This window comes from Rhinolophus sinicus, linkage group LG02, assembly GCF_036562045.2.
Source record: "Rhinolophus sinicus isolate RSC01 linkage group LG02, ASM3656204v1, whole genome shotgun sequence".
NCBI lineage: Eukaryota > Metazoa > Chordata > Mammalia > Chiroptera > Rhinolophidae > Rhinolophus > Rhinolophus sinicus.
Window position 1 is genome coordinate 65,066,687 of NC_133752.1, and position 22,153 is coordinate 65,088,839.

Sequence of the window (22,153 nt, forward strand, 5' to 3'; positions counted from 1 at the left end):
CATGACAAATTAATGAGACTCTTTCCTATTCATTTCAATATTTGACTGGTCAGTAAGGAATCATTTCCTAATCAGAATGGAGGAAATAAAGGCATAAAAAATGTACTATGGATCCTTACATGGAATTATAAATCTAAGAACACTACCCTTACACTGAGAATGAAAGTAAATAGCAATCTAAAAAGGAAGAAAACAGATAAGTACCTATGTATTTATATATTACACATCCAGTATTTTAAAATTCATTCAACATCAAGTCCATGACTACCCTATTGCAATCACAGTTCACCCCAAGTGCAAGAAATATAAAAAATAAGGTACTATCTTAACCACCCCAAGTAGGCACAATATATAAAATTTGAAAATACGAAAATGCTATTTTACTCTCAAGGTATACATATTACTCTTGAGTATCACTACAATAAAATTCACATATAACATGTTCTGCAAGTGTGAAGGCAAAAGAAACTTTTCTTCTAGGTGATAACCTGCATATCAAGTGTATAGGGATGCTCTCTAAACACATTCTTCCAAAGGAACACTATCAGATATGCGTATCTGTAGTTTACACTGTGATAGCAGAGACTACATAGTTAACTTACAGAATATACATTTTGAAATTCAGCCCTAAATGGCAAATGGAGATGATGTTGGATGTATTCACAGTAACCTCATAAATCAGGCCATGACACAGATTTTTCTGTATAACATATTTGACCATTAAAACAGTGATATTACTACGAATCTCACAAATTACCTAGGCAGGCAAACATTATAAACATTTCAAGGATGATTGATTTCTAAAAATAACAAAGTTAAGCAGAGCTGAGAAGTCAACCTGACTTTTTCACACTTAATAAAACCTGACTGCATAAAAAGAATTATATGGTAAGATGTTCTGTAGTTAAATATAATCCTGTACTTTCTCAAGCTTCACATCTTACTGGAAGTTATATATATATATATATATATATATATATATATATATATATATATATATATATACACACACACACACACACACACACACACATATATTAGTTTAAACCACTGACACATTAAATAGTATTATAACTGCCAAATAGATTAATAATAAAATTCAAATTAATAAAAACATATAGTACTAAAACTATATGCATCTGATCATCATTTTGTCCCTGCTAATAACTATTCATTATAATTAACTTCTCAAACACAACAAAAAAGCAGGTCAGCTTTTAAAGTCCATGAATATATAAATGCACGTGTAACTTTAAACAACAAAAAATATACTTGCAGAAAAAAGGTATGTATATGGTGGTTATAGATAAATTTTTTAAACTCAATTTTTATGCAAATGTACTATGAAAAACATGTTTTCCCTTTACCCATAGAAAGCTCCAATGATCCTGTTTTCTATCTTTTCAATAGTAACACAGTTTATAAGTCCAGTTTAATTAAGATGAGATACATTTTACATTATCTGAGCACCCCAATCACTTTTTCTCAACTCCCAGTCCCTGTGGCTTGGGTGAAGTCACACGCAGGACCAGATCTCCTAGCCCAGGGCCCACATTGAACCTTGGTTTTCCTTTACTGCCAATCAGCATGAGCCCTAAGTGCCCATGTTATCATTGGATTATTGTTCTCCGATTCTATTATTTCCCCTTGTTTCCAACCACACCATTAGAACAAAAGAAAAAATCCTTTATCTCATGCAACACTACATTAGATAGCAGCAAAGAACTGGCCATCTGCTGTGGTTACTTCTCTTTGCTTCTGCCAGGTTTTATTTCATTATAGATAAGGGTTATATGGCTGTACAGGAAGGGGGCACAGTCATGGAAAACAGAAAGAGAAATACAGAGGGACACAGAGACATCGAATATGGACAGATAAACATGGAACTACTGACATTTCCTAATTTAAAAGAATTGCATATATACACAATGTGGACATACTGATTAATTTTGTTTCTCTATATAAATATTGGCCTGACTTTCTAGGATGATGCGGTGATTATTCAACTAATGTAAACATTATTCAGAATTAATTATTTTGCTTAGTTTCTACTTATCCTTGTATAGATCATGCAAAAATGCATCACAATTACGTACTACCATACATACCATCACCACTGACAATTAATGCCTGCATCACTGACAATTTTATACTATAATTATATTATTATATACTGACAATTATATACTAAGCCTTCATACATATTGGTTTAATAATAATTTTGTTTAGATACTAGCATTAAGAAATTTATGGCAAAACTTGAATAGTGAGGTTTAAGTAGAAAAATATTTATTTCGAGTCTCAGTGCAAGAATAAGGATAATGATGCATCTTCCTTATCTAACAATCCGGTGTTTAGGTCTCTTTCAAGGAAGTTAGGGGTAGAAAAATCTAATTTAATAAACGTTTACCAAATGCCACACACTATGTTAGAAGCTATCCATATAGTAGTCTATTCATTCTTAAAATAACTCTTCATAGAATAAATCTTTACTCTTGCAAATGAAAAGGATGCTTGTAAGTTTTTAAGTTACTGCAGGCTCTTGAGGGAAGAATTAAGAATCTTTTATTTTACTACCATATTTTTAGCAGCTTAGCACAGTTTTATGGCTTATAGTGGAATGATAAATGGTATTTGTTAACTGGTTTACAGAGCTAGGATGTGGCAGAGCTGACATTTTATTTCAGGTCTGTCAGATTTCAAAGCCCAGTCTGCCTGTTCTAAGAACATGAAAGAGTTAGATGACCTGCGATTCAGCCTCACCTATCCCAAGTGACCCAGAGAGCTGAGATGGGATTCTCCATAGGGAAGAATACCCTCTGTAGGAATTGATTATCTACTGGCAGTAAGACCAGAGGTCACAAAGCCAGGTCCTTCATTTTAAATCCCCTCAGGATCTCATCATAGCTGTGTAACTTCAGTCAAGTTCCATTACCCCTTGATACCTTAATATTTTTAACCATGAAAAGTTAATGATAAAGATTATAAGAATAAATATTATTAAACATGAGAATGTTGTGAGAATTAATTGTACTGATATATCTAAAGTTTATGGCTATAAAATCAGCAGTCATCATTATGATTTGCTCAAGAGAAAAAGATGGTGATTCAGGTCATTTCCAGAAAAGTTAATTCTCTATGGTCTGGAGGGCAAATAAAGCTGGGCATCACAACAACAGTAGGCAAGGGGATGTTATCAGGGAGCTGTTTGGGAAGCACGTGTACTGATATAATTGTGACATCCATTTAAAGTCAGTCATCTAAGATTATAGGTTATAGAATATTCCTTTAATCCAGGTTAGTAGGTACTCTAACAATGTCTATCCTAGGAGATTTCAGCACTGATCAGAGGTTCACGCATTCCTCTACTTATGACCAAGGTGGGTTCCAAAAGGCTTTTCAAGTGAAGCCCTTCATTTACAAGTAAGAAGTGGAACCACAATAGCAATAGAGAAAACTTCTGTGGAAGACAGACAAAACTGACTTGCATTTTCTCTGGTGCCAGGTTTAAAATATCTCTGCAAGGTAATGAGGAGAAAGGGTATATAAGTAGATGGCTTCTATATTGTTTAGCCTGATATGGTTCAACAAAACATTAGAATGTAGTTCATATAAAATGGGAAGGATTACTTAAGTTTTTAGCCCGAACTATTTTATATACTGGGTAAATTTTCCAAGTGCCCTATTAAGGGATTTAAACTACTTCTCAGTTACATGGAGACACTGTGTGTGTGTGTGTGTGTGTGTGTGTGTGTGTGTGTGTGTGTGTGTTCAATATAGATCCCAAAACAAGAACCATAATCTAAGGCTCTACCATGTTTGGGACCTGATGAAATACATAGTAGGTGTTAGTTTTAGGGACCAGAAATTTCAGAAAAGAATCTTTTTTTATAATGCCTATTTCTGCTATTTTTAACCTACCTTCCTCACACAAGTGTCATTTTAGACTGACTTTTCAACATGAGTTGTTTGTGTGTGTGTATACATACATACATACATACATACATATATGAATGTTGTGAGAATTAATTGTACTGTATGTATGTACGATGAAGGAAATTAACATGTTCAAGCACTTACTATCCATCAATCGCTGTGCTAGATTCCTTACATAGGCTGTTCATTCAATCCTCACAAGAACCTTATGAGTGAGGCATTTTTATAACATCAAAAAACCTAACTAGGATCATCTTTAGATATACAGATAATTATAACAGCACTTGTTTAAAGCAACATCATTCTTTTACTGTCCTATGTCACAGAATGTTATATGTACCCAAGTATATGAATGTTTAAGTGTGGCACCAAATATGAATTAAGGAGACATTTAGAAATTTTTGACAAAATTTATAAAATTTGAAACTAGATGGTTATATAATTTTACTTTCATTCTTTAAAAAAGTGCTATACTTATACTGATTTGTCAGAAATAAATGTGTTAAATTAAAGAAACTTTGGAGGAAAACTTCAAGAGACAGAACTTATTTTATCCAGTTCTTATAATGACAGCAAAACATAATTCAAGTTGAAACTTAGGAACATAGGCCAAATTTGGAATTGCATCACTGATGAACTACAATAGTTTTCTGTAATCAATTAAAAACAAAAGTGAGCTAAAGGGGCTAAAAATTCATTTCAGCTGTTTGATACACTATAATATTCAGAGACCTCCTAAGCAGTGGCAAAGGTAGCTATGTCCCTTTTTCTTTGCCAAAATTACCATTAACATATGAGGTAGTGACTATATTATACCATTTTCATCTTAGAGTAAAACTAATGGTAATTAGTAGAAACTTTAAACTGTGAAAAAGGAACATACATATAGACTTTAATTTGCTAGTTTTTATAGAGATTTAGTGAACGTTACATACAAAGTTGTATAGAATTTGTCTTGCTTACTTGTCGAATAACTGTATGTTTTACAAAATTTGCAAAGGTACATGATTTCTTAACTATTATATTTGTGTTATAAATACCAAGATGTCTAAATAAAGTTAGTCTTTTATGAGTATGTTAGCATATTTCAGTAAAATTACCTTTCTGTATATGTTCAGATTATTTTGTTTTTCTTTTTTGCATTAAAAGGTATATGACAAAAACAATTTTCATTTAATGAGAGATTTAGTTTGTATTCTGTGTATTAAAGATTAAATAGAGTAGTAAACACTCAGAAACAAATGATTACTTGGTTTGGGAAATCAGATATTTGGGGGTGTTTTCTTTTAAATGTGCATACTTACTACATTAATAATTATTTAAATTATAAAAATATGGAAACCAAAAAATACACAATAAATTACACAGTTAATAATTGAGCTTGATTGCCCCTAAATGTAGTAAAAACAAAGAATAAAACATGCAAGTGTTAAAAACAAAACAAAACCTTTGGTAATATATACATTTCAAAATGGACCTTAAGAAATCAAACTCGCATTTATCGCAGCTTACGGTACACATTATGGCCTTTAACTTATTTTATTTTAACTATTAATATATGGTAGGCAAAAACTGTAACATCTTACAGCAAAGATTTAAAGGAAAGGGTCTAGCATAAAAAACTGAGATAACATTAAGCATTACACAGAAAAAAGCGAATTAAAGTTCTTACCATGAACTATCGGTGCTAAGAGCATCATGAAGACGAGTAGCTGTGCTGGCCACATGGTTGTGTACTCAGGTGTGAGAGTGCCTCAAGAGCAAGTGTTTCAAATGTAAAACAAAATAAGTGTCTTTCTGGTTCCTCTTCTGTATTCCAAGACCGATGATTAAAAAAAAACAAAAAAAAAACAACAAAAAAAAACACAACAAACTCAAAAAGAAGTATTCTTCAAAAATACAAACAGCAATATCCCAAATATGAATCCTGCAAACAAGAAAAAAAAAAAAAAATGGGTGATCAAATACAAATTTTCTTATCTTGACTCCTTGACAGTTTATCTCCTGACCAGAATATGTGTTACATCTCCTCGCTTCTTTTTAATGAACACAGGCATAGTGCATAAAAACGAGCAAGTAACATAGAGGACATTATTTATTCATGTATTACCAGTGTTTATTTCCCAGACCTCAAAAGGGTTGAAATAAATGATTCAATCTTACTGTAAAATTAATATAAATATATTAATTTTTACAATAATTAATGAATTAATTTGTTAAATTTGTTAATATGTATAAATAGATTTGAGACTTATTGTGTTGCTATGTATGAACATTTTCCACAAATGTAATTTGTACTAATTTTAGAATACTGAAAAAATGTGTCCATTATTTTAAGTTTAAAACAAAATTGTTTAAATGTATGAGTCTTACTTTTATTCTAGGCCCTGATATCCATTCAGAAATTACTCTACATATTAACTACATTTCTATTCTAAGCATCTTTGTAAGTAAGTCTGTGAAAATTATAGATTTATGCTAATTAATTATGCTCAAACAGAATTAATTCATTCAACAATGGTTTATTGAGTGCCCACTGAAATACAAAGCACTGGGCTAGGAACACAGGCTAGAATACTGAATAAAACATGCAACCTATTCTCCAGGATCTTACAACTTAAGATGAGGAATCTTGCTTAAAAGTATTAAATATATACATGGAAGGCACTAAAAATTTTAGTAAAAAGTTATTTTACTAAAACAAATTGATATAGCTGCCTTCTCTTAAAATCTGCACAGATTTATCTTAGGAAGTGAAAATACTAAAGGAATATGACCCAAATTTTGACAATTTTGTTTTTCACAGTCAGCAACTTTAAAATTCATCAATCAAATTCAAACTGGATCTTCCTTCCCCACCTTCTCCTCTCTCTCTCTCTCTCTCTCTCTCTCTCTCTCTCTCTCTCTCTCTCTCTCCGATTCTGTCTGGTGATTGACATACATTTAAAGTACTTTCACATCTTGAATATAAATTTAATTTTTTTCTAGAAAGGTACTTTCTAGATAGAGTTAGTTTACTGAAGACTGGATTAATAAGCCCCATTCTACCAAAATAAATTCCAAAATATTTCTGAACTACTTCCATGGTTGTAAGGCAAAATTTCACAGATTTATCTTCATTTCTGACAATATTATTTGTAATCTTGTAACTAAGAGCACAGATTCTGCAATAAGACTACCCAATCTCAATTAGTAACTCTACCATGTTTACCGGAAAATAAGACCAGGTCTTACATTAATTTTGCTCCAAAAGATGCATTAGGGCTTATGTTCAGGGGATGTCATCCTGAAATAATGCTAGGGCTTATTTTCCGGTGAAGTCTTATTTTCAGAGAAACACGGTAAATATAACTTGGGTGTTATCTGTAGTCTTCCAAGGTTAGTACATGGATTTTTAAATTTGAATGATTTCCAGTTACATTCACTAACAAATCAAGTATTTTTCACAATCCTTCTCAATAAATTACATTTTTAGTGATATAACATTTACATATGGTAACTTACGAAAAGTAATACAAATTTCAAAAAGGATTAGTGTAGTTATTTAATTTTCCATTTGTCACTATCTTAGTGACAAATGAAAGCAAATATCTGTTATCATAAAAGAGCAGCTAGGTAATCATGATTCACGTGTACCAAAATCTCACTACATTTATAAATAAGATCCATAGTAACCAAAAGAGCCAAGTATTCAGAGAAATATTTATTTAATAAGACTAGAAAATAATTTCAAATATTTAATTTATGCATAAATGCTTTGATGAGGGGCTTTAATACTCATTATTCAAATTTAAGATAGCAATATTTCCATGATTTATTAATATTGCACAATAGTAAGCACATATACAGCAATGCTTCATAGCCCAGCCCATATCCTAGGAAATAAAAGTGCACTTTTTCTCACAAAAATGTCTTTTCAAAGCAATTCTACATGGAATACTCCTTCTAATGGGAATGGGAGCTCTAACATATATTAACTCTTAGGGAAAAGATGAAAACTTAGATGATTATAATACAACTTCCTCTCATCATGATCCTACAATATTTCAAAATCTTTGGTGTGCTGATCACTGGGTAGAAGCAAAACAAGCTTTAAAGAAGTTTAGACTGAGTAAAATACATAATCTTTAAAAATGCTACCCATAACTTACAATGTCTGAAACCTAAAAATATAATTTTGCTTTAAAGTGTTGTTGTTTGCTAAAATAATCATGTGCATTAACTCTTTTACATGCGAGTGCATATGAGTATACTATGTGAGTACACTATGAAATTAGAAAAGCACTATTAGTTTGGGCCCTACTACTGATTCATACCATTTTATTTTTAATTAAAGTTTCTCTTAACATTTTGACTCTGAAAACCAAAGTTTACTGATTAAATGCGCTTATTAAAGTTTCTTATTACAAAAAGGTTCAAATATCTTTCATTTATTTTAATATTTATGGAGTCAAAGCACATTATATTAAAAAATTATTGGAAAGTATTTCACTACTGAGTGTAGTAGCAATAAGAGGATGAATGTTCAAGCAATGTATATTTTCTTAAATAGTGCTAAATACCTTTGAAGATTTATAGAGGATACATTCTCAGTCATCTGGTTTAACGTTTTCAAGAAATACTGAATTCAATCAACCCACACATGTGGCATAGTATTCCAGAGGTCATTATTTAACACAATAATGTGAAACAGGTCTGGTCACAGAGGGTACAGTATATATTTACAGCATAATTCTTGAATTAAACAAAGAAGGAAGAAGAGGAAAGGGAGAAAAAAGAGGACAACAGATAATGCAGGAAATGCAAATAATAAAAGATGAATCCAAAATACAATAAACAATAGAGTTTTAAAAGAAATAAGGAAAATAACACAGCTTAGAAGACCTGGAAGACCTGCAAGAAGAGAATGGTAATTGTGCCCGAATTTGAAGAATGTATATGATCTCACTAAACTGTAGTGGAGGAGAAACATTCTTTGTTAAGGGTTATTATGAAGAAAGGTGAAGAACTGGTATACATACAGAGCCTGTTACAGAACTCGAATAGTTTTGTCAGGTCTACTGAGTAAATAAGGAGTAGTAGAAAATACTACAGACAATTCATTGGGGCAGCATAGGAAGAGTTTTCAAGGCTAAAGAATCTAAATTCAATTTGATTAGTTTCAAAACTAGCATTTTGTAACATTTAATAATTTCATAATAGTTAAAGGCACAAATTACATAAATACATAAAATAATAACTGCAAATGCTGTATTTAAGATTGTGGGTAAATATTTACAGTGAGTATATTCCAAAAAATTTTATAATCCTCTATATTGCTCCTAAACACTTGAACAATTTATTCTGAATTAGTCTAAATGGTTTTTGGTCTGAAGTAAAGAAACAGAGCTAATAGAGGCATTAATTGAAATACAAGTATTAAGTGAATTATTAAATTAATAAACTGGTATTTAGATAGTACCTAACATACCACACAAAAATAATGCAGCATTTGCATTGTCATATTATGATAATCTGTCAGTGTTCCAACTTGCATACCACTGTTTAGCAGCCATTACACTATTTGAGATCAAATATTGATTCCAGAGAATTACAACACTTACAGATACAATGGTATTGTTATCCATTTGGCAGTATATCCCTACCAAATAACAGACTATAATTTGACTACTTATTGGCACAGATGTATATTTTGTAACACATTCAAGTCAAATAAAATCTGGAAGCAATTTTATATAACCTAAGTATCTATTTGCCTGACCTAGACCTGGATGCGGCCATGTTTTATTTAGTCCTTTACTTCTGCACATATTCTTAAAAATCCTAAGCTCCTGTCATTAAGTACTAAACATTGCATATGTCAGAGCCACCAGCACCATGAATACCAAGCATGACATAAGCTTTGGAGTGAGAAAAGGCATTTAAGTCCTCTCTCTTCAAGCTGTGATCTGTATGACCACAGGGAGATTACTTAAATTATGTATAGCCTAATGTTTACATCAGAAATTAATACTTATTCCACCACGTGCTTATAAGGCTTAAATAGAGGATGAATATGTATATGTATGTACAACCCATAAAGACTCCTGGCAAGAACAGGCATTCAATAAGTGAGAATAATCCTTGTTTTCATTTAATGAAGAGTTTTATATTCAACAGTAGTGTTATAAATGATAAATGAGATTGAATTTGGTGGTGCATGGGACAAAAGAACATTTAATAAGAGTTTGTGAGTGGTTGGGTGAAAAGGGGGATAGAATCAGAAGGTGCATCAAAAACACCATGCTTTTCAAAGATTAAATTGCTCATGGTATATAGGAGAAAAAGGGGAGGAAAAGAAACATACCTTCGGTTACCAGTATCGATAACAATATTTGCCAGTTAGTATGGTGGGAGTTCACAGTCACGTACAAGTCCAGATTGTGATTTAAAATATAGATCATTTGAAGGAAGTCAAGACACCAATATTTCAGGTTTAGAAATATTGCAGTTATGTATTTTGTCAGGGTGAAAGGAAAAATGAATCAGGACAGAAAACACAATGAAACAACAGAGGATAGGTACAAAAGATACTGAAAAAAGTTAAATCAATTTGGAAATAAGGAGAGTAGATCAGGACTAATCTACATTTCTACTAGAACTTTCACTCAAGTCTCCATTCTTCCCTCATTCCTTCCCTATCTCCTCCGTAAATTTCAGAGAGATGAGAGCAAACAGAAATTTTTTTATTCAATTATTTTTTAAAATGCTACAACACTTTTCAAGCAATGAAATGTTAAATCTCTAACACATTATCAGAAACACTAACAAACAATATTTTATTGCTTAAGTAACACACACATTTCCTTATAATTATATTTCAAACATAATTTGATGCTATGTTAGAAAACAAGTAATCTAGGAAGCTAATTTTAATAAGAAAGTACTTTAGAGTAAAAGTTCCATCTAATTGTCTTTCAGATAATGCTATGATCTAATAAGTGTCTATTAATGTTCAGGAACAAATTTGGATTTAATGAACATTGCCATTTTGGCTTTAGGGCAGCACATCATTTAACCATGAAATAGATTGATATTTTACACAGGATCATTTTATTGCAAAGCGTCCTTGAGTTAACCTCTTCCTGGGGATCCACAAAGTATATGATTGGAGTTTGTTTCCAACAGACTTTGAAGAAGATAATACCTGCTACCACTGACATGTTCAATAGGAAATAAAATCAACGAGTCTGAAATTAAGCTATGTATAAATAATTACGATAATGCAACTAGTTGGAAAACAATTCAATTGCTTGAATTGAGATAATTAAAACTAAACAACAGATCCCATACTCTCCATGTATATGATTTGAAAATATACCTGATTTAAAAATAGATCCTTTACTTTGCTCTTCAAAACTGAAAATACTCATAAAATCTCAAATTTTTATCATCAATATTAACTGTGAAAAATAAGTCTGAATGCATATAGCTATTATTTAAGAGGATATTCAAAAAATCAACAATTGCTTTACAATATATCATTTACGTCTGTAATCAAGGATTGATTTCTATGTTTTTAAGAGAAATAGAGGCCGGCCGGGTGGCTCAGGCAGTTAGAGCTCCATACTCCTAACTCCGAAGGTTGCCGGTTAGATTCCCACATGGGCCAGTGGGCTTTCAACCACAAAGTTGCCGGTTCAACTCCTGGAGTCCCGCAAGGGATGGTGAGCAGTGCCCCCTGCAACTAAGATTGAACAAAACACCTTGAGCTGAGCTGCCTCCCGAATGGCTCAGTTGGTTGGAGCATGGGCTCTCGACCACAAGGTTGCCAGTTCGATTCCTCGAGTCCCACAAGGGATGGTGGGCAGCGCCCCCTGCAATTAAGATTGAACACAGCACCTTGAGCTGAGCTGCCGCTGAGCTCCTGGATGGCTCAGTTGGTTGGAGTGCGTCCTCTCAACCACAAGGTTGCTGGTTCGACTCCCGCAAGGGATGGTGGGCTGTGCCCCCTGCAACTAGAAAACGGCAACTGGACCTGGAGCTGAGCTGCACTCTCTACAACTTAGATTGAAAGGACAACTTGACTTGGAAAAAAGGCCTGGAAGTACACACTGTTCCCCAATAATGTCCTGTTCCCCTTCCCCAATAAAAAATCTTAAAAAAAAAAAAGAAAAGAGAAACAGGAATTAGGAAAGACAGGCAAGCTACAGTTTAAAAAAAAAATTAGAATATAACAAGTATCTACTACAAAGTAAATTAATTCCATGTTTAACAGGAACATGTAACTCTATTCTAAAATCCACAGGGTACCAGGCAAATAGCAGTCCTCATAACAACAGATAACATTTATTGAGCCCTTAACTATATCAAGCATTGTTGTACGAGCTTCTCACATATTAACACATTTAATTGATTTTACATATAAACATTATTGTTAACCCTATAATAACTCCAAAGAAATGTCTATTATTATTCATTATTGACAAATAAGGAAACTGAGAGAGCAAAAAAACTAAAGAGCTTACTGAGGTCTCATAGCTACAAATAAAGGAAACTAGACTTGCACTTGCACAGTCTAGACCTGTAGTTTGTGCTTTCATTCATTAGATTCTCCTGCCTCTCATCAATTCTACTGATTATGGATTCTGCAGCATACCTATAAACTGAAAGTTTCTGTCCCCCAAAAAACTCGTATGTTGTATATAGTCCCCAATGTGATGGTGTTTACAGGTGGTGCCTTTGGAAGGTGATTAGGTCCTGAGAGCAGAGCCCTTATGAATGAGATTGGTGCCCTTATAAAAGAAACCCCAAAGAGCTTTCTAGCCCTTTCTACCTTGAGGTTAAAGCAGGAAGACAGTTGTCCATAACACAGGAAGTGAGCTCTCACCAGAACCCAACCATGCTGGCACCCTGATCTTGGACTCCCCTCTCCAGAACTGTGAGAAATAAATGTCTGTTATTTATTAGACACCCAGTCTATGACGCTTTTAATATAGTAGCCTTTATGAGGAAAGCACTTCATGTAAATGGAAGGAACTTTTAGCTTGGTGTGATTAGTGGGTTGAATGGATTGAGATGAAGATACAGGGTACAGCTCTACACTGAAATATTCAAACTTCAGATTGAGAGAATCATGCCATAAACAGAAGGCCTTCATTATCTCCCATCTGAATAGTTCCTACCTGGCATCAAGTAGTCGGATACCTTTAGGACATCTGAATAGATACTAATGATTTATTTCACTCGTTCTTGTTTTGGGTGAGTGAGAGGCAAGACCACAAACTTTGTTAGGTGAGTTTCCCAGGAATGATGAACTTGGAGGCTCTTAGGGGCCAAGCAAGTGCTTCTTAAAATTATGTAAAAAGTTGAAAACAATCAGGGCGAAAAAAAAGTTGTCTTCCAAATGAAATTTTTAAAACACTTCAAAATCTAATTTCAATCAGCATGACTATTTAATTCTGTTATTAAAGTAGTTTTTCCAAAAAGGAAACTGAGGTTACATTGCATATTCCTAAGAAGCAAATGTATCTTCAAAGTAGAATTATTTGTGACTTTATCATATTTATTTTAACTTCAAGAATCAAATGACAAATGATTAACCAAGCTAGCTTCAAACCTTTCCAATGTTTAGTGGATATTTATTGTCTACAAAGGTTTTATGATTGGGATAGACCAGCACTGTCTTTTTTTTTTTTTTTTTCCTTTTTGGCAATTTTTTAACTGAAATTAACTGAGTACTTCATGATTGACAACCATGATAATGTATTATTATATCTGGTGTTAGTTTGTGTTATAAGTGAAGTTTCAAGGTTTGATTTAAAACCAACATAACGGCATGTACTCCTGTAAAATTCTAAAATTTATAATTACCATGGCAAATAGTACTACAGTTGCATTGGTGAAAAGGTTGTTTCCATAACTGGGAACAATAAACTTTAAATGTCAAGTTAAGACGACCAGAACTGTACCAAGCAACAGTATGGATTTAGGACACTGAGCTCAGCATCATCTCGTTTCTTCACATGATTTCTCTGGAAACAGTGACCATTACTAAATAATGGATTTAAAAATGAAGTTTAGAATGAAGAAACTCAAAACAATAAGATAGCAATGTCAAATTAATTCTATTCCAATTCCTCCAGGCAGATAAGGAAAAAAAAAAAAAAAAAAAAAAAACTCATTTATTTACACTTTCTATGAAGACTTTCCCAACCAAGTGGAATGCGGAGGAAGCTAAATCTCATTATGAGCTTGATGACTATATCAGAGTTTCACTGTGGTTAAGTTATCATGACTGGTCAGTCCCATTTTTCTCTTTCATATAAATAATTTGACTTTAAACCCTTGATAGTCACATTTCTTAAACATTTCTTTTTCAAAAGCAGTTTAAGCAAGTATTAATAAAGAGATTACAAAATAGTGGAAATTAAAAAAAAAAAAAAAAGTATAGCAGACAAGATCTAAAATAATCTCTTTAGACCTCTTTATATATATAAAAAAGGATATCTATAAGTTTAAAACAATTTCTTCTTTTGATGATGAAAGAAATGTATTGTCTTTTGTGATCCACAAAGTATTTCAAGATAGCTTTCCCTTGTTTCATTCCTTGGAGTTAGTGTATCAGTAGCAACCGTGCAGGAAAGAAAATATACGTTTTGAAATTATCTCTTCTCAGTAGGGTGCACCTGCATAGGTCTCAAATTAAACATCTTCCTTAATGGCCCATTATAAAGTATCAGTGCCTAAAATACCCAAAGGGAGTCAAGGACCATTACTGCCAAGGGAGAGTTTCTAAGGTTGTAGCATATGACGCAATATTTCTGCTATATCTTTAGCTTAACTGGTAGTTTATTTAAATACATATTTATGGTTTTAAAGTCAATAGTTACCACAGTAAGGTTTAGCATAACTACAAGACACAGATTAAAAATATGAGTGCATCAATACATTTTTATACTAACACTTTGATAATTATCATTTATAAGTTGCTAACAAATTATGAAATGGGTCATTTTATAAAAGTTAACTTTAAAGATAGTTACTTGGACCCAAAGTACATTCTTCATAAAGAAAAACAAACAAACAAACAAAAAAACCTGAAGCAAATTTAATCTTTAGAATAAAATGTATATAATTTTGTAGAAATAATAATTATTATAACAGCTATTCTTCAGGGGTTCTTAATAGGTGCTAACATAGTGACAGCATTTTAATTTTACATGCATTATTTGAATTTATTTTATAATAATACAAAAGAAGTATAAGGTGGTCCTAGTGGTGTTCCAGCTTTCTGGATAAAGAAGCCATTTTCCCATCAAAAATGTCTCCTCGACTTCCAGGGTTTAATAGATAGACAAAATGGCAAACAGGGAGTAAAAGGAAAACCAGAACGAAACTATCTTTTTGTTCCATCCATCTTATTTCTGTTAGTCCTATCACTGTAGAAACTGACCTAGAGCAGCATTAAATAAATAAATAAATAAATAAATAAATAAATAAATAAATAAATAAATAAAGCACCCATTATGTCTGGGAATAAATAAACAAAATGCTGTGAGAAAAAAAAAAAGCGCATAAGAGAAAAAGAAAAGAGAGAAATTTCAAAGTGAAAGTACCTCAGTGGAAAGAAATCACTAAATTGGTTTGGATAATATACCGAATGTGCCAAAAACAAAATATACACATAACTTGTATTCATCTTTTGTTATTGGTATATATTGAGTATTACAATTTTAGTACAGATTTTTCCTTCTTAAAATGTGTATAAATTTTTTGGCATCCTCTGTATTTAAATATGGGATAATAAAGGATGTATTCAGAGAAAAAACATATAAGCCAAGTACAGTTTTGATTCCAGTAATTAAATAATTTTATAACATAACTTGAGATACTTACTAATATACTAATTTATTCATTCATATATGTATATTTTATGTAACTGTAAATATTACCACATAGAAAGCATGTAAACTGTATTATACAAGTCATTCATGTTTTATCCAAGAAACATCACAACTCAAAATTTCTGTATTTTAATTTGAACCTAATACAAGAGAGTATATGAATACGTAATTCAAAGCTGAAATTAGTCAACTGATTTTTCTCAGTGTATCTTCTATATGTTTGTAAATTTTATAATGGTGAAAATAAACAGCATCTCACTGACCAATGTCAAGCACTAGTCATTTAAAACGTTACAATGAATTAACTCCTGAAGATGTCTACACAAATAATACTAAACATCTTCTGAGGTAGAGAAATAATTAAGCGAATAAACATACTGACTTAACTAAGACAACGGGTTAAAAACAAAGGAAGCCTTGGTAAATGGAAAGAATAACTACTTGAAAAAGAACACCCTCATTGAAAATGTGAAGGAGTATGAAGAGCTACCCGCAATAAGAAGCATACATATTTCACCCAGAGGTCTTTTTTTTATTTTTATTAAAGTTTATTGGGGTGACAATTGTTAGTAAAGTTACACGGGTTTCAAGTGTGCAATTCTGTAATACATCATCTATATATCACATTGTGTGTTTACCACCCAGAGTCAGTTCTCTTTCCATAACAATATATTTGATCTTTTTTTTTTTAAATTTTATTTTATTAAATTTATTGGGGTGACAATTGTTAGTAAAATTACATAGATTTCAGGTGTACAATTCTGTATTACATCATCTATAAATCCCATTGTTTGTTCATCACCCAGAGTCAGTTCTCCTTCCATCATCATATATTGATACCTCATCTACCCCCCACCCCCCCTTACCCTCTGGCAACCACTAAACTATTGTCTGTGTCTATGAGATTTTATTTCTTCATTTGTTTGTTTTGTTCCTTTGTTATTTTCAGTTTTATATACCACATATTAGTGAAATCATATGGTTCTCAACTTTTTCTGTCTGACTTACTTCGCTTAGCATAATCTCAAGAGCCATCCATGTTGTTGCAAATGTCACTATTTCATCTATCCTTATGGCAGAATAGTATCCCATTGGGTATATATACCACATCTTCTTTATCCAATCATCTATGGAGGTCTTTACATTGATGTCTCTAGATGTCCAATGTTTATTAAGTGTTAAAAAAACAGAAAGTTCAATAAAATCGTCTCACTGATTTGAGCAATATAGCATTCTACAGGGTGACATTTTTGTTTCCCACTAGTTAATAAAATATATTAAATAATTATCTCAAAGTTATATTTAAATGAATTGAGCCCAATAGGAACCCATTCTCAACAGAGATTATGCAACTGAAATGCATAAGAAAACTTGAAAAAACAAGCATAAATGTGGCTGTCCAAAATTATTCAGACTGAGATTATTATTTAATATAAATGCATATAAGAAACTTATTTTCTATACATTATTATGTTCTTAATAATTAAGAAATCTAAAATAGCTTAATGGCTCCTATTTCTTTAAAGATAACATTGATTTGATTCCCATGAAAAGTATTTTCCCCTCCTTAGGTAAAAATGTCTTCGAGTTATGTAGTTTAAAAATTATATGTATGTTTCGGTACATAAATCACTTCTTTGTTTAGTCCTTTCTCAGCAGAATGGTGATTCACAAGGACAATTCCGGAGCATATATGTTCTAAAATAACCAAAATTGGCAAACTATACAAAAAGATATATAATGTCATTGCTTAACACTTGGCTGTAGCAAGAAATAAAATAAGGAAACACAGATTGTGATGGAAAATCCATCAGACACAGCCAAAGTGACAGATTATTATTCATATATATCTGGATCTTTTTTTAAACATTTTATTTAAATAGTTGCATAATTTGTTTCATAGTGATGGCATATAAAAAGCCAAAGTAGGTAATTCCCTACAAAGGAAACTGTTCAAAGTCTTTAGGTTAAGAACGTTTTTTTAAATTCAATAACGTTATTAGAACTAATTTTTTGAGCATTAATTTTTTTTGAGAATTACAAAATTAAAAATCTTTATTTTACCTGTTTTAGGATCAATATTTATTTATGTTTTCTGGCTTTGCTTTGGTAGCAAGTCTTCAATTCTTGAACAAGATATAGTTGAAAGCAAACTCAAGATTGTATTCTCCTTGCATTTTAGACATTGATTTATTTTTAAGTGGTGTTCCCTAAAGTATCTCAAGACAAATGCATTCAGGAAGAAAACACAGTCTTGTTTTATGAAGAATTAACATACCAATGACATTTTGTTTTTAATGCTATGCATGAAACAGTTTAAAAAGAGTGTTTATATTCTCTACATTTTCTAAAAATGTTAAAATAAAGGGAATATAATTACTTTTCTTTGTGAAAGAGCAAGATTATTTAGTCAACTAAAATAGTGCCCTATGGATAACAGTTCTTACTTTCTCATCCCTCTATGATATAACTTATTTTTTTACTTTTAATGAAACATATATTCTAAGAAGTAGCTTAAAATAAAACACATATAAACATACTTTATCTCAAAACTTCCCCACTGTCTTGATAAGGGAACCTAATTAATATATAAATCCCAAACATCCCTAATGTAAATGTCTCTGTGGATGATTTTTATTTTACGGTTTTGTATCATCTTGTCATTGGTGTTATTATATGCTAACAACCTGCATCACTTTTGTACACATTAAGGACCTGTGCATTTGTGGTGCGCCTTTTGGGCCTTTTAAAGGGGATAATTCCAAGGCCCATCTTCCTCCAGCTCTTTCATTACACCTGACTAGACTGAGAAACCCTGGGCCTACAAACTAGCATTATCAGTACATGCTATTTACAGAGCATTGTATACCTTTATTTCTATGTTTGCCTTTTCTTGTTATTATTTTATATGTTCATTGTACAAACAAAGCTTTGCAATTACTAGGTCATCTTGGTTAGAATGAAGAAATGCATGAAATTATTTGATTAAATCCCATTATTGAGCTTACTATACATTAACTGGATCATTGCGAATTATATAGCATCAGACTCTAACTGTCTGAAATAAAAGACTGTTCATTACCACAACCATAATATTATTAGAAGTGTGTTAGGAATATTTTAAATTTATAATTAAATATAAAATATCAAATTGACCATTATAAACTGTTCAGCAAATAAGTCAATGTCTTTTAGAATAATTCACTTGATTTAAAATTAACAATTTGTACACATCAAGGCCGAGCAAAAGGAGAATAAACAAAGCCAAAGCTAGAAGGAAAACGAAAACCAAAACGAGTCAGCAATAGAGACTAAAAAGACAATAGAAAATATCAAGGAAATCAATAGTTGGTTTTCTGAAAAGATAAACAAAAATGACAAATTTTAGGTTAGATGCACCAAAAAAAAAAAAAAAAAGAGGGAGGGCTAAAAAAAAAAAAAAGAAAATCAAAGAAGAAATAGGAGACATAATAACTCCTGCGACAGAAATACAAAGAATCATAAGAAACTACTAAGAACAATTATTGACCAACAAACTGTATAAGCTAGAAAAAATTTGACAAATTCCTGAAAATATACAACCTTCTAATATTGTACTGTGAAGAAATAGAAAATCTGAACAGACAAATTACTAGTAAGGACATTGAATCAGTAATTTAAAAATTCCCTGTGAACAAAAGTCCAGGACCAGATTGCTTCGCTGGTAAATTCTACCAACCATTCAAAGAATTAATACCAATCCTTTTCAAACTCTTTCAAGAAAAACAGAATAAAAGAAAATACGTCTAAACTCATTTTATTAGGCCACCATAACCCTGATACCAAAACCAGACAAGGACACGATGAATATAGATGCAAAAATCCTCAACAAAATATTAGCAAACAAAGTTAAGCAATATATTTACAAGATCACATACCACAATCAAGTGGTTATTTCAGGGATGCAAAGATGGTTGAAAACCCACAAATCAATCAACATGATACACCACATTAACAAAATTAAGGATAAAAATCATAAAATCATCCCAATCAATGCAGATGGAGCATTTGGCAAAATTCAACAACCCATTTATGATAAAAAACTGCCAACAAAGTTGGTATATGGGTAATATACCTAAAAAATAATAAAAACCATATGTGACAAGCCCATGGCTAATATCACACTCAATAATAAGAAGCTGAAAGTTTTTCCTCAATGATTAAGAACAAGACAAGAATGTCTACCCTCACCACTTATACTCAACATGGTATTAAAAGTCCTACTCAGAACAACCAGGCAAGAAAAAAGAAATCAAAAGGCATATAATATGAGAAAAAAAGAAGTATAACTATCAATTTGTTATTTATTTGTCTGTTTGCCTACTTATTTATTTATTTTAATTAATTCCAGGTGTACAAAACAATGTAATAGACATTTAACATATATAACGCCCTCATCCAGTGATAACCCCTCTCCCTGCATCTACTACCCCTCTGACATCGCATACAGCCATTACATTTCCACTGTCTCTATTCCTAATGCTCTACTCCACCTCCACTTCTTGTAAATACATGTGTGTGTGTGTATGTATATATATATATATATATATATATATATATATATATATATATATATATAGCAGTTGACATTCATTATTGTTCAGCTTCAAGTGCACAGTGCAGTAATCAGGCATCTATATCATCCCTGAGGTGGTCTCCCTAATGGGACAAGTGTCCATTGGATACCCTACAAGAATAAAAATATTAATTTTCACAGAAGACATACAGTATATAGAAAATCTAAAGCCACCAAACAACTGTCAGAACTAATAAATGAATTCACCAAAGTTGCAGAACACAAAATCAATATACAGAAATCCATTGTGTTTATATACATTAATGACAAGATATCAGAAAAAGAAATAAAGAAAAGAACCACATTTGCAATTGCATCAAAAAGAATAATATGTAGGAATAAACTTAACCAAGGAGATAAAAGACCTGTATGACAGATATTGAAAAAGACACAAAAAATAGAAAGATATTCCATGCTTATGGATTGGAAGAATATTGTTCTCATGTCCATATTATCCAGAGAAATCTATGGACTCAATGCAATCCCTATCAAAATTCCAATGGCATTTTTCACAGAACGAGAAGAAACAATTCTAAAATATGCTTTAGACTTTGAACAGCCAAAGCAATCTTGAGAAAGAATAACAAAGCAGAAGGCATCACACTCCCTGATTTTAAAACACATTAGAAAGCTATAGTAATCAAAACAGTATGGTGTCAGCATCAAAACAGACACAGAGCAATAAAACAGAATAGAGAACCCAGAAATAAACCTGCACATGTATGGTCAATTACAATACAGCCAAGGATATAAAATAGAGAGAGTAGAGTCTCTTCAATAAGTTGTGTTGGGAAAACTGGACAGCAAATGCAAAAGAATAAAAGTAGACCACTAACTTACACCACAACAAAAATTAACTCAAATGAATTAAAAACTTTAATGTAAGACCTGAAACCATAAAACTCCAAGAAGAAAACATTGGTGGTAGCTCCCTGACATAGGGCTTGGCAATGATTTTTTGGATTTGATACCAAAAGGAAAGACAAGAATAAGAATAGCAAAATCAACAAGTGGGACCACATCAAACAAAAAAGCTTCTGCATAGCAAAGGAAATCATCAACAAAATGAAAAAGCAACCTATTTAATGAGAGAAAATATTTGGAAATATTTATCTGACAATATTTGATTAATATCCAAAATACATAAAGAACTCATACAACTCAATAGCAAAAAACACACAAACAATTCAATTTGAAAAAATAGGCAGGGTATCTGAATAGACATTTTCTCAAAGAAGATATACAGATTGTCAACAGATACATAAAAAGATGGTCAACCTTATAAACATCAGGGAAATGCAAATGAAAATCATAACGAGATATCACCTCACACCTGTTAAAATAACTACTTTCAAAAAAAAAAATAGAAAGAAAGAAAGAAAATGTAGACAAGGATATAAAGAAAAAAGAACCGTCTTGTGCTGTTGGTGGGAATGGTAATTGGTGCAGCCACATGAAAGACAGCATGACAAAAATTTAAAAACATTAATTACCACATGATCTAGCAATTCCATTTTTGGGTATTTATCCAAAGAAAATGGAAACATTCACTTGAAAAAAATATGTATGCACCCCCATGTTTAGTGGAGCATTATCTGCAATAGCCAAGACATGGAAACAACCTAACTATCCACTGATGGAAGAATGTATAAAGAAAATGTCTCTCTCTCTTTCACACACACACACACACACACATTATTATTCAGCCATAAAAAAA

General features: G+C 31.8%; 1 protein-coding gene across 23 annotated transcripts in view; it reads right to left on the bottom strand.

Annotated features, from left to right (window-relative positions):
• ADGRL3 (adhesion G protein-coupled receptor L3) overlaps positions 1-22,153 on the bottom strand; it is a 748,795-nt gene that overhangs the window by 473,387 nt on the left and 253,255 nt on the right. For all 23 annotated transcript variants that reach the window (XM_019743744.2, XM_019743750.2, XM_074324498.1 and 20 more), the window contains one exon: positions 5,609-5,863. In XM_019743744.2, coding sequence (XP_019599303.2) covers positions 5,609-5,663 — 55 coding nt within the window. In that variant the 5' untranslated portion in view covers positions 5,664-5,863. The remainder of the gene's footprint in view (positions 1-5,608; positions 5,864-22,153) is intronic.